General features: G+C 33.2%; 2 protein-coding genes across 2 annotated transcripts in view; one reads left to right on the top strand and one right to left on the bottom strand.

Annotated features, from left to right (window-relative positions):
- LOC144962795 (uncharacterized) overlaps nt 1–132 on the bottom strand; it is a 45,252-nt gene extending 45,120 nt beyond the window's left edge. Inside the window, exon 1 of the mRNA XM_078896053.1 lies at nt 1–132. This exon is cut by the window's left edge and continues 181 nt beyond it. The gene's annotated coding sequence lies outside the window, so the exon portion shown is untranslated.
- Nucleotides 133–273: 141 nt separating this feature from the next.
- The window catches only part of LOC144962793 (mitogen-activated protein kinase kinase kinase 1-like), a 39,854-nt gene continuing 26,893 nt past the window's right edge, over nt 274–13,234 (top strand). Inside the window, exons 1-12 of the mRNA XM_078896052.1 lie at nt 274–828; nt 3,402–3,531; nt 4,162–4,206; nt 4,595–4,720; nt 7,026–7,247; nt 7,907–8,023; nt 8,627–8,790; nt 9,695–9,816; nt 10,141–10,228; nt 10,881–11,025; nt 12,513–12,761; nt 13,094–13,215. Of these exons, the coding sequence (XP_078752178.1) occupies nt 542–828; nt 3,402–3,531; nt 4,162–4,206; nt 4,595–4,720; nt 7,026–7,247; nt 7,907–8,023; nt 8,627–8,790; nt 9,695–9,816; nt 10,141–10,228; nt 10,881–11,025; nt 12,513–12,761; nt 13,094–13,215 (1,817 nt within the window). The 5' untranslated portion in view covers nt 274–541. The remainder of the gene's footprint in view (nt 829–3,401; nt 3,532–4,161; nt 4,207–4,594; nt 4,721–7,025; nt 7,248–7,906; nt 8,024–8,626; nt 8,791–9,694; nt 9,817–10,140; nt 10,229–10,880; nt 11,026–12,512; nt 12,762–13,093; nt 13,216–13,234) is intronic.

The raw sequence follows: 13,234 nt of genomic DNA, 5'->3' as shown, positions 1-13,234 counted from the left end.
GCGGGAGATCCCATGCTGTTTCTGCCCTAAGGATTCCCTTATCTGGAAATAATGGGAAAATCTTGTCTCGGATTATTCTCGTCATCCCGGTAAAGTTTATCAGAAAGACAAAAATATATTCAAATGAGTTGTATATTCATTTTATGATATAATTCAATAAATATAACTAGAGGTTGGAAAAAAAGTGTACAACTTTTAATTATTTATGATAATATCGATGACAATGTTGCTAAATATAGCAAGAAATCAAGGTTGAAAATCCAGAAAGAGGCTGAAACAACAATCTCCTCACGTCTCAGTCAGTTCCAGCAAAACGGATCAAAACACAGGGAGGCTTCCCCGACCGGAAGCGACACTTTTATCGAGAAATCAATATTTTGGGGACCCTGAGATCGAAAAGGGGACATAAAAGACTTCATCGATTTTCCTTTTCATCTCAGGGAGTGAAAAGACAAAGGATTCTCCACTGTGGGGACGGACATCGAATGAAACAAAGAGATGTTACTGTGGCCTTGAAGCAACTTCTTATCAGAATTCAAAGATGGCTTCTTGTCTCTCGTCGAGTTCTCAAACCGAGCTACCCGACGAGGGCCTTGAAGAAATGCAAGTTGATGAAGTTGAAAGGGATGCTGTTTTTTCGGAGGAATTAGTAACTTCGGCCAAATTTGGAAACACTGGTGAACACGGTGAAGCATCGAAGGAAGAACACTTTCAAGGTCCCCATAAGTGGAGACAGAACCTAAGACATGTTTCGAGTCCAAGACTTGAAGAGCGTGAACCCACCGTTTTCGACAGGAGCAAACGTTTACAAGATTCATCAGCGAACCAGTGAGTTACCAACTTACTTTTGGCTTGCGTGCCCCGCCCCCTCCTCCATAAATGCATTTGTATCAAGATTCTTGTCAGCAGATTATTTAGCCTATATTATAATTCTATAGATATAATATTAGTATTGGTATCTGTATATGGCAAAGTAAAACAATTATATTATATTTTATTTTAAATTTATTTTTCTATTCATTTCTAGCTAATCATTATTAATATAATAATCAATGTATGTAATAACCTTGATAGTATATTGTTTTAGAAAAAAAAAACTTTTATCGCAAAAGTACTAGGCTACTATTTGTATAATAATAATATAATTATAATCAAGTGATATTGATATGCCGGTCACATTCAACTTTTATTCATACTTATAATGCTAAATTCATATATTATTACCTCTACTACTGCTACAAATTAATCACTGATAGTATATTGTTTTAGAAATAACTTTTTTATCACAAAAGTACAAAGCTACTAATTGTATAGTAATAAATTAAAATTAATAATAATTTTTTAAAAATAATACTATAATTATAATTATAATCAAGTGATATTGATGTGCTGGTCACATTCAACTTTTGTCCATATTTATAATGCTAAATTCATATTTTACCTCTACTGCTGCTACAAATCACTTGCAACTACTCAGTTACCATTCAATTAACAATATATTTTCAATATTAAATTAATTGTCGTTACAATTACAACATTACATTACATATCACAAAGGAGCAAACTGTGTATTCTTTTTTTACTATTATTATATATATATGTACATTTTAAGTTTTTGGTCTGAAAGCAAAAAGAAGTTGGAAATTATAATATGGTGACGCAGGAGGAATAATTTCTATCATAAAGGCTAAAGGCAAAGGAGGCAATATCTGCCTGTCAAACCAGAATACCTGCATTTTAAAAATTAGAATTAAAATGCTTCAAAGCTCTCCATCTTGTTGAAATCTGTCCACATCACATGAATAAGTTTCTTTTCAAATGGAAGGAAATGACACACTGTCATTGGCAATGCAACAGCGATGAATTTCATCAATATATCCAGTATGTTATAGGTGATTCGATTACCACCAGTTGTTGGCTTTAACTATAATCTAATTCATATTGCCACACTTTTACTACTCTTTTAATTACATGGGGGTAAAATGGCATATAATACTGAAAATGGTTATTTGATTTTCAGCAGGCAGGCGGTTGCTGTTAGGATATGGGATAGAAATTAAAATCAAAAGTTGTGAACCCCCTATCGTTGACTTGCTTTTATCTATCTATCCCTACCATGTTGTTATTATCATGTTTAATTATTGTCAAACTGCAGTGTCAATTGAAATGTTTAAAACCACTTAAGATTAACTTGAGCAGGTATCAGGCAATCTCATGAATTGAAAGAGTAATTTTTAATTGTAAAGACACGCCCTTATAAATGTGGTTATGGTGGTTCATTTTCTCAACATAAGCTATCACTGACTAAACTACAAAGAAAAGGCCTATCTATCACAGAAATTGCCTCCTTCTACTATATTAAGTGTAATTTATAAAGCCTGTAAATCCAATATTTTTAAGTATAGGTTCAGATAGTTAGGAGTTTATGGAAGTTGAAAGCTGTGGGGAATAATGGAAACTTAAGATTTGTCTTCAGACGACAATCATCAGGCTCATCTAATTAATTGAAAGACAGAGTTATGAAGATTTAAAATGAACCGACTCTAAATCCAATCCATAAAGGTAAATTATTACTCACTGATATTTAGGAGAAACCTATATTTTCATTTTATTTTCATATCCCTAACTTACCGGGAACCCCTTAAGAAATGTAAAAAGAAAAACAAAACAAAAACAGCAACAACAAAAAAAAACATTTTAATCCATTTTCACATCAGTACCCATTTAGTCTGCTGAAATTAATTTTTAATGATGTGGGAATCAAGATTGTCTTGACGATAATGATAATTTTTTATTTCTTAAGGTCGAACTGCTAATCTCATTGAGAAAATGAAAAGAATTTTTATTAGCCAACGAAGTGGGGTTTTTTTAAAGCCAAGAGTGAACGTGAAAGAAATGTTGCAGTCATGTGTTTAAAATTAAAATGTTCAATTTTAGAGAAATCATAAGTCATTTTCTAAGAGTACAAGAATCCTTTTTAGTTATAGCCACAAGATTGAAGAAAATTTCATTGCCGAGCTACAGGAGAGCACAATAAAAAGCAGGACATACTATAATAGTTCTTCAAAACCATTAGGCCAATGGAGTCATGGAGCCAGAGTTTATCCCAGTTTCTATAGCATGAAACTGACAACAGCAATTGCTTGCTACCCTTTGGATAGGACACAAGTCTATCTCAAAGTACTTTCTGCCAGATCTTACAGACCCTGCTTCACAATCATTTCTGGGTGGGCAGGGGGGTCAGAAAAAAAATCGGAGTTCCTTTGCGTGTGAAGGTATTGCTCTACCAACTGAGCTATCGGGACTCCCAACATGTGATAGTGCAACAGACCAATGGTATGGGTTTGTTTGTTTTTATTGTCCTTGAAAATTTTGTGTCAAACTCAATGCTTTATCAACAGGCATGAATCTGACTTTGCTCATCCAAACCAAGCAAGACATTTATCAAATAAGACAACACAAGAGGAGGATCAAGTGCCTAACCCTCCTCCATGGAAAAGAGAATTTATGGAAAAAAATAGACATCGAAAGGTAGTGTGTATATTTTTTCTTATGTTATTGTTGTTGTTCTTTTTGTTAAGTGTTTTTTTGTTTTGTTAATTTGTTTTTTAATTCATATTTTGCCAGTTTCTTTTATATTATTATTTCTCTTTTTATTTTGTTGTGTTTGTGTTGGGGCCAATTGAAATAGATTTGCACCCTATTTTAGATACATTTGAAATACTATAAGACATAAAAACCCACATTTCTCTTAATGACAGTTCTTGCCCTGGCCCCAAATGACATTATATCTTTTTGATGTGAGATACCGTTGTCGCAAACAATTTTAAAGTATAGTCTTGCATTATTGAATGACCTACAATTACATGTATTTAAGTGCTAAAGAAAATCATTATTATTATTATTATTATTATTATTATTATTATTATTATTATTATTATTATTATTGTTATTATCTACTTATGTCTGTTTGCTTAAGTATTGTGATGTATGCCATTGAATTAATAATTAATAGAAATGTGTCATGAATACCAAAATAATAATTTTTCATGTTAACAATTGCAACCCCGTATTATTAGGTCATTCAGTCACACACAAAAAGTTTTCAAGACCTTGGTTATTGAGTTCATCTCGATTAAAAAAAATAATTTTTTTGTCTAGATGCAAAAGCAAGCACCACAACAACTAGGTGTCCAAGCATCTCAGGTAAGTTTGTATTTTATGTCATGGCTTGCATGTCAAACGTCAATGGACAAAATAGGTTGTGACAAGAAGTTGTTGTTACTGGTAGTTTGAAGAAATTGTTCATTCAGTTTTACAGCTACAAAGAATATGAAAACATTAATCACAACTCATAGATTTGAGATTGGAATGTTAATGATTCCAAGTTAAAAAAAATTTTCTCAACGTTGTCATTAAATGGAGATAATATGACGTGTGTGTGGGTCCCAAATCTCAGTTTAATGTTCTTTCGTATTGAGTTTGTTTAATGAAGGAAAAGACTTTATGTGAAAAGATAAGAGTAATTTTTTTTTTGCTCATTATGAAATATTGTTTACTTACTTGAGTGCTTTTTAAAAAAAAATATTTCCAGATACCTGTAACCCTTCGACGTCGAGGCAGTCTGCATGGTCAAACAGAATCAGCTTTCACAAGACAAGTTGTTAATAATGGCCTTGCAGTGCCTGCCGGACGGAAAAGGCTTTCACCTTCTAACTCAGTAAGTGGAGAAAAAAAATATTAAGATATGTCATTTGCTGTATATGGTAAAGGAAAATTATTCATTAGTCTGTATTTAAAGATGAAATAAGTGGTTAACTGTTTGTACATAAATTACTTATATACATGGGTGAAAGTTCACCGACATATGCTGGAAATTTCTTTTTTTAGTTATTATAATAATCACCTGCCGGCATTTGACTCTTTCGCAGGCTTTATCATTATTGAATTGCACCACTAGTCTGTTAACTTTTAATACTAGAAAATACAGGTGCTTCAGGCCTGTGGAGGCTATTTTAATTTTCTCTTAAAATTTCTGTCATAAATTTGATCTGTTTACACAGGACACATCAGCTTTTGCATCACATATTGTACTATATTTATCTTTTCAGTTGGTTATGAAATGCTGATTTTCACTAAAACCGTTCACATCATGAGTTGCATTCAATTATGATAAGCTTATTTTATAAGGGGGGGGGGGGGGGGGGAACGTGGGTTGATTCTGTGAGGTCCCATTACAATGAGGTGTAGCTTTAAGTGCGTCTTGTTTCATTCAATAACAGGTAGAATAATACTCCCCTTTACGTGTGGTAGATAAGAAGACAAAACCAGCACATCCCATTGTGGATTACACGCTCGGCATGCGACGTCTTTAACATACCTGCTAACCCTTCCACTTTTGGCGGAATCATTCCTATGATATCGAATTATCCATTGTTAAAAGATTCCTATTTTTTGTCTCAAATTCCTATTTTCTGACGTTCTGATTCCACTTCTGGAATATGAAGGTTTGGCAAGTCTGCTTTAACCTACGAATCCAGTACCTCATTCCTACCACTCCTCACTCTTCAATATTCACCCCATTTTCCCTACCCATAATCACTTCTTTGATTTTGATACAATTACAGTAACAGTAACAGTCTCATGGTGTCATCATTGCCTCGCTGGTACTTACTGGTACATATTAGAGTGAGGCGTCATGTGCATGAGACAAAGATCAAACAGGTTTTGCATACACACCCTAAACACACACAATAATACTCCATATACGCATGCTTAATATGTTAAGCATGCATTAGTAATACATTTAAGGCCACATATATAGAGAGGGCGTTGGCAATTTTTTGTTTCCTCTCAATACAACCATAAGGCAAAAGACTTTTATCAACAAAAGCTAAAGTTAATGTCCATTTTGTTAGAGAATTCCGTGTTAGCCTCCGATAATATTTGAGGTTTTTGTATTGCCAGTACAATGAAAGTAGGGGATTAAAACATGAATTTACATGTGTTTGAGATTCTTGTGCTGCATTGTACTTTATTTTGATTTTTAAAATTTATTATATTTTTTTTCTTTAATATATTGTATGAGTCTATTTTTTAAATTATTATTATTAAGTGGGGAGCTGTAAGAACGCTGTAGGTTCAAAATAAATGTATTAAGATCATCTTTTGGGTTATTCAACTTGTATATTATATATTATAGATGGGTATTTCCCATATTTGAACCAAAAGCAGTATTGGTAGACGTTGTAGTCACCACTGCTACAACCACCATCACAGCATTGGCACTGCCACAACCACTACCACCACTGGACCATCATAGCTACTACAACCCATTATACCAATACAAAAGTCAAAACAAGTACCATTGTTGGGGTCTATTGATCACTTCTCTGGGGTGTTTCGATGACTTATCTTGGTGTCTCCATAACTGCCCAGATATTTCTATAATTAGAGAATGCTGGGAATGAGTGTTTAAATGAAAAAGATCTTTTATTTTGATTTGGGTTTGGTGTTAGCTTTTACATAAATTTTGTATTTTGCATCTGCTCAATTTTTGCACTTTTGTTTCCAGTCGTACGGGCAAAATCCTGTGGGGTTTTGTTTTTTTTTTTGCGAAAAAAAAAACAACTTTTTTTTAGGATCATAGAATTAAGTACACTCTTCAATCTGGGAAGGTTGGCATTCAAGTGGCGAGTCACAGATCACGAAAAATTTATACTAGCATCTTTTTCAGGCAAACTGGCTTCATCTGTCTGTCTTCCATGCAAATTGATCCCCGTTTACTTTCATCCCTGCTTACATGGTACATTTTGGAAACATTTAAATTTCATTTCAACACCTTATCATTGGGATGGAACATAGTAAACTGTCAGCTTGCATTATATTTAAACATACATAGAAGTTTTACTTATGTTTTGTCTGTATTTCAAATTGTTTAGAGTATTATATTATTTACATTACATTATGCAAATTGTTATTCAACAGTGACAATGTCTTTAATGTTGTGATCATTTTTTCACCAGTTTCGACAAGCACACTCGAATTCAAGTGTCCAAACCGGTCGGAGAAGCACTTCAAATCAATCTTTATTTGTAGATGTTTCGACAAATACAGACGTAACCAAGAAACGCATTGAGCGTGTACAAAGAGCAAGACTTTATTTACTCCAGCTGACAGGCCCAAATTCTTTCCTCATCGGTGGAGACTCGCCTGACCATAAATTCCGAGTCATCATTGGACCACAGGTGATTATATATGCTGGAGGTATTAGTAATGGGATTTTTTATCATCCTCATATGTTAAGCCAATTTGTTCTCTCAGGTATATATATATATATATATATATATATATATATATATATATATATATATATATATATATATATATATATATATAATATATATATATATATATACATAAGGGCATGGTTGTATGGTCTTGATCATAACTCTTTATAACAAAACAAAATACCAAAATATTTTAATCCATTTGATTTACATTTCACTAGAACTAGGTGGCACTGGATGCCTTATTTAGAAGGGAGTTGCTGGAATGTTTAATATTGGTAGTTTGTGTTTTTCATTTTCATTAGCTATGTAGATCATCTGAACTATAAATGGGCTGAAGTTTATCTTGATTTCCTGACATTAGAGAGACTGTAAGAAATGCTTCTAATCTTCAAATAGTGTAGGCTACTAGTCTGTAGCAATGTACTTTCTGCAGATCTAGCAGACTGCTACCCAATTGTTGCTAGATGCCTAGAGGAACCAAAAATCTCCCCAAAAAAGCACTTTCTTTACTCTGATTTAAATCTGGTTGGTTTACATTGAGTTCAATTCTGTACCAGTTGAGCTATTGAAATCAATTTCAATAAAATAGATTTATTTTTATTTCTTATTTGCAGACATGTAGCTGCGGTCGTGGACCACACTGTGTTCATGTTTTGTTCGTTATGCTCAGAGTCTTCAAGGTGGGGGAAAATGATTCCTGTCTCTGGAGTAGGACTTTAAAAAACTACGAGGTTAGTCTTCCTGACTGAATACAATCAAGTTATTCTGACTGCTTTCTGTGAGAGATTGGCCACCAATAGAATTGTGTTAATCCATATTTTGGTAGAGGGGAAGATTTTTCCTATCAGTTTTTGATTTCTAAAAATATTTGGGTGTTTTGGGGGTTGTTTATTTCTTTTTGAAGGGGGGGGGGGGGGGGGTGTCTTCTTTTATAAAGGCGAAATATTCAAAACATAGTTTTGATTCAGTCTTAACTAAATTCAACATTTATATTTATTGGTCTACCAGGTTCTGAAATGAGCTGCATCTAATTTCATTTTTAAACATTGATTTGGAACAATTTATTTATGTAAAAGTGGATTGAATTTTGCATCTTCAAGATCTCGGTCAAAATTTTTTTGTTCAAAGAGAATGCAAACTGTGAGTAATTTGTAGCTAAATTATATTATATGATGACTTGTATGATTGTCGTGTAGAAGAGATTGCATAAGGAGAGAATGTTGAGCTGGAACAATGTGATCGGCTTTACTTGTAATTAGTCATTTTAAAATTTTGATATCGGCAGGTGTGATATTTTAATTTATAATTTGAAATTCTTTTCATGTAACACTAAGGTTGAGAGCCTCTTTCGCATTTATCACCAACGACGCAAGTCTCGCATTGCTAAGCGTCGACCCTCTCAAAGACAGAAGGAGACTTCAAAATTGGAAAGTGGAGATAGTGAAAAATCCAGTGACACTCTGTACAGCAACAGACTTCCATCAGAGAGTGATACAGGGTATGTTCATGTGAAATATTTTTATTTCCAGATCGATAATTCAAGAGATTTTTTAACTTTAATTGTTTTATCTTTTCCTTACCTTTTGTGATAAGGGATTTATTCCTTTTTCATGAAGGAATTATGTGGCACAGTGCAATACTCACACGTATACCAAGTTTAGGATTGCCTAAATTGCTTATATTATATTCACCAATATAATTTGCAATAATATGTTTTAAAACAATAACAACAAGAAGAATAAATACAACAATATTAAAATACAGATTAAAAATAAATAAACTTAAATTGCTTGAACAATAACTCTCTCTCTCTCTCTCTCTCTCTCTCTCTCTCTCTCTCTCTCTCTCTCTCTCTCTCTCTCTCTCTCTCTCTCTCTCTTTTTTTTTATCTCTATTTATCTATCTATTTCTCTCTTTCAGTTTATGGAAACTTGTATTTTTGGAGTTTTTTGTAAAGTCGTCTTTGTTTAAAAAGTCATTGCCATCATCATCATTCCCGATTCTATGATAACAACTACCATAAGCTCCGCTGTCAGTTTCAATTACTATTAATATCATCATCATCATCATTATCGTCTTTTCCCAACCATCAGCCTCATCATCGTCTCCACCGTCCTGAATCATCTTCATCACATCTACAACAACATTATTATCAACTCGAGCTCCACTGCCATTGTGATATTTGATCCCCTCCAATCAACAAACACCCACTCTCATGATTTAAATGTGTCATCGTATGCTGACATTGCAGATGTATTACGGATTATTTATCACTTTTTTCAACCTTTTTACTTTTCTTATTTAGCCTTATATAATTTCTGTAATGTCTTTGTGTTGTGCGTATTAGTGCATTTTCCCCTGCTCTTTAATAGCCCGGATCTTTCTTATTATGTCCATAATAGAAGCATGCGTGAAGAAGAGGAAACTTGCCCAATCTGTCTCCTTGAAATGTTGGAGGGGGAGAGTTTGATCAAGTGTGAAAATGGCTGTCAAAATAGACTTCATCACCACTGCATTTCTGTGTGTAAGTTGAAATATCTGGTTCATAACTTTTGTTTAACACAAAACGGTGTAATAAATCATATACACAGAATGTTATGTCTTGGATATCATGATGGCTATCATATCTTGTTTTTATCATGATCTTCAGAAAATAGAAGCAAAGCTAAATTAAGCAATACATGTAATATTTTAATTATACAGATTCTATGGAAACCGAGACTTCGTCTATTGACTTTTCTCTTTTGAATCTTTTTAATTATTTTGATGAGTTTTGGATGAGGAAAAAGAGTAATTGTGAAAATATAGTTAAATAATTGAAACACTAATTCATGTTATTATATTTCAGGGTTTGAGGAATGCAGACGCCAAAAAGATCCATTGAATTGTCCCCTGTGTCGAGCTCAATGGAAAACAACAACTGTAGAAATAAAGAGGTTTGTGAAACAAAGACATTTGATTTTATGCAATGTTTAAATAAGCTTGCTTGTTTGCCTAATTTAAGAATTAAAAGTTCAGCTGAATTTAAATTTGATGTTTTAACTGTCTTTTAGAAAACAAAAGCTTTTGAAATACTTTGCGTTAAGAAAATATAAATAATTTCAACGTGAAATTTTGCATTGAGTTTATAAAACCTGAATTAACTCTAGTACCGCATTGGGGTCAACCGGAAATAACGACCGGTTCCCAGCACTTGCCTAGCAAGTTTGAATGACGTAGCTAACATATAGCGTCACTCGGGTTTGATCGCGTCATTTCTTACGTCAATAACTAGCTTCATACTCAACCCAAACAGCTTAAATAAACGGTTTGCTGATTGGCTGAAACTAATAATATCAACCAATCAAACTTTGGCTTTTATTTCATAAAGAACACAATGGAATTTTTACTGAATCAAGGTCGGGTCTGTTACAACTGATGCCCGTGTCACTTGGAAAAGGTGTGTTACACTTAAACGACTGCGGCGTAAGTCAGTTGGGAATGGTGTGTTACGTTTATACAGCGGTCGAGGATCGGGGGTTAAGATGATTAAGTGATCTTTACTGTCTTGTGTGGTTTCAAATGGCTTCTTTTTTTTTTTTCTCACAGTACACAAAATCCAAATGAGGGTCCAAATGTACCACCTAACACAAGAGCATCATCACCACAGACTACTTCCACAGAGGAAGAAAGATTACCTTATGCCGAAGCTATTCCAGAAGAACACCAGGAGACTGCGGCTCCCTGGATCGAGGTGAGATTTTAGACAATAATAATAACATACCTGCCAAATATCCTGCTTAAATCGGATTTTCCCAAATTTTTCTCTCAAATTAGAGCACCGTAAAACATGAAACTTTGATTTATTATCTTTATTCCTGGAATACTGAGGGTATTTGATTTATTTTATTAGATCCCTCAAAATAACATCATTAATGTACTGTAGGTAGTCCCTTTTTTGCATAAATTATGTATAAAATGCCATTAAAAGTGTATATATGCATCTCAAATCTTTTACTGATTTTAATAATTGAACATATTTGATAAATGTAATATAAAAGTCTATCTTAATTATTATCACACAAAAACTCAAGTTAATCATCCAGGGGAGATAATTTTAAGGGTAGTGACCGTTAATTTTTAAATTAAATGTACTAGTGGAGAATCCTTAATATTTGCGGAGAAATAAAGGCTATTAGGAACAGGCAGTCATTTATTATACTACTGATCTGTATTTTTATATTTGTCGGTGATTCTGTGCTCGATGATAAAAAATTTAATATTGTCTAAACGGAACAATGTTGATCCCCAATCCTATTTTTTTAAAGGAGAGATAAGAAAGATTATCATTACTTGAAAGTATCAAGAGAGATTTAAAATTACGTCATAATTTCCTCATTGCAGATGAGATTATTATTACTTGATTGTATCAAGAGATATTTAAAATAACATCATCAATTTTTGCTGTGGATATGCTAGAATTACCTAGAATAAATTCTACTTGCAATGAAAAGTCAAATGTCTAAAAGGACTGAGTTTTACGACCTAGCAGATTTTCTTCGTATTAATTTGAGTCAAGGGGATTATAGAATTAGCCTGAAATAAAAAGAAGATTTGCAACTTAATCGCATATCAGTCTGTAAAATATAGGTTTATGATTTTAAGATTTGCTAGTAATTCCGTTCTCAGATTATAAAAATTTTACATTAGCTGTTCGGAACAATGTTGATTCCCAACCCTTTTTAACATTTTTATAAAATAGATGTTAAAATCCCTTCCTAATATATCTTGCAACAAGCTGATGTAGTTGGTGGTTTAAACATGTCTTTACTAATGAGCTTTTCATTTTCTTAAAAGGAAAAAAAAAATTATAGCAAGTTTGGGGCGGCAGCATTGAAATTACACGTGATTTTTTGGGTGAATGCAACTGATTTTTTAAAAAAGGGGGTTGGAAGGGGGGGGGGGGGGACTGGTGTATAAACGTTTGGTTAACCCCTATTCTTTTTTTTTTTTGACCCTGGCTCATTTTTATTTTTTAATTTTTGACCCTGGCTCATTTTTTAAATTCAGGTTAACCTCTTTCATTTTAAACATTTTTTTTCAGTATGTAATGAGCAAAATTTTGATTATATTTCTTTATTCAAAAATTAGTATGAACTCTTAATGCTTACCATGACCAAAGGTAACATGGTAGTTGTTATTCTCCTTTTAATGAATTTTTCATCATTTCTATACTTGCAGGCTTTGGGTTCTGAACTTGTTTCGTGTCTTTTATCAAGAAACTGGTCACTAAGAGAGGCAGGTCTTAAGCACTTGACCAAAGAAATCATGTCAGCATTACTAAAAGGGTCAGAGGAAGGAGGAGGTAGTAGCAGTAGATCTGGTGGTGTGGTCAGGACAGCTGCCACACACACCATGCTACAAACAGCTTGTGATATCTTGGCTTATATGTGTGCAGATCCAGTCTACAGAGTCTTTGTTGCATCTTTAGTAAGTAAAACTCCCAATTTTAAGTTATGTTCTCTTAATTAAAAAATGTAGTTGCTTTTCTAAAGTCTAGAATTGTGTAAAATAAAAGATTTTTCTAGAAATGATTTTCTTTTTCTTTTCTTCAGCTCTTTTTATTACAATCATATTTCAGAGCAAATTGTTTTTTGTCATCTCAGCTGTCTAATTGTAAAACTTCATTGCTTAAAGTTGAATTATGGGTTTGGTTCTTGAATTGCTTCACTGACCTATTGTTACTAATTCATTTTGATTGATTTACTCCTTGCTTTTTAAAACATTGATTAATATCCATTATTTTTTGGTCAAATTTACAGAGATCTCTAAGAACCTTGTTAGCATACACGCCATGCAGGGATTCAGATCAGCAAGTTAGACTCCAGGCAATCTTGAAGCCAATAGTAGAGGCCATTATTTTGAAATGCACAGATGGAAACAGGTATATATGTGTATTGTTA

This window comes from Berghia stephanieae, chromosome 1, assembly GCF_034508935.2.
Source record: "Berghia stephanieae isolate SIO BIC M18660-M18661 chromosome 1, UCSD_Bste_1.3, whole genome shotgun sequence".
Classification (NCBI taxonomy): Eukaryota; Metazoa; Mollusca; class Gastropoda; order Nudibranchia; family Aeolidiidae; genus Berghia; species Berghia stephanieae.
Note: the sequence above shows the minus strand (reverse complement) of the source record. Positions and strands in the feature narration are given on the sequence as shown.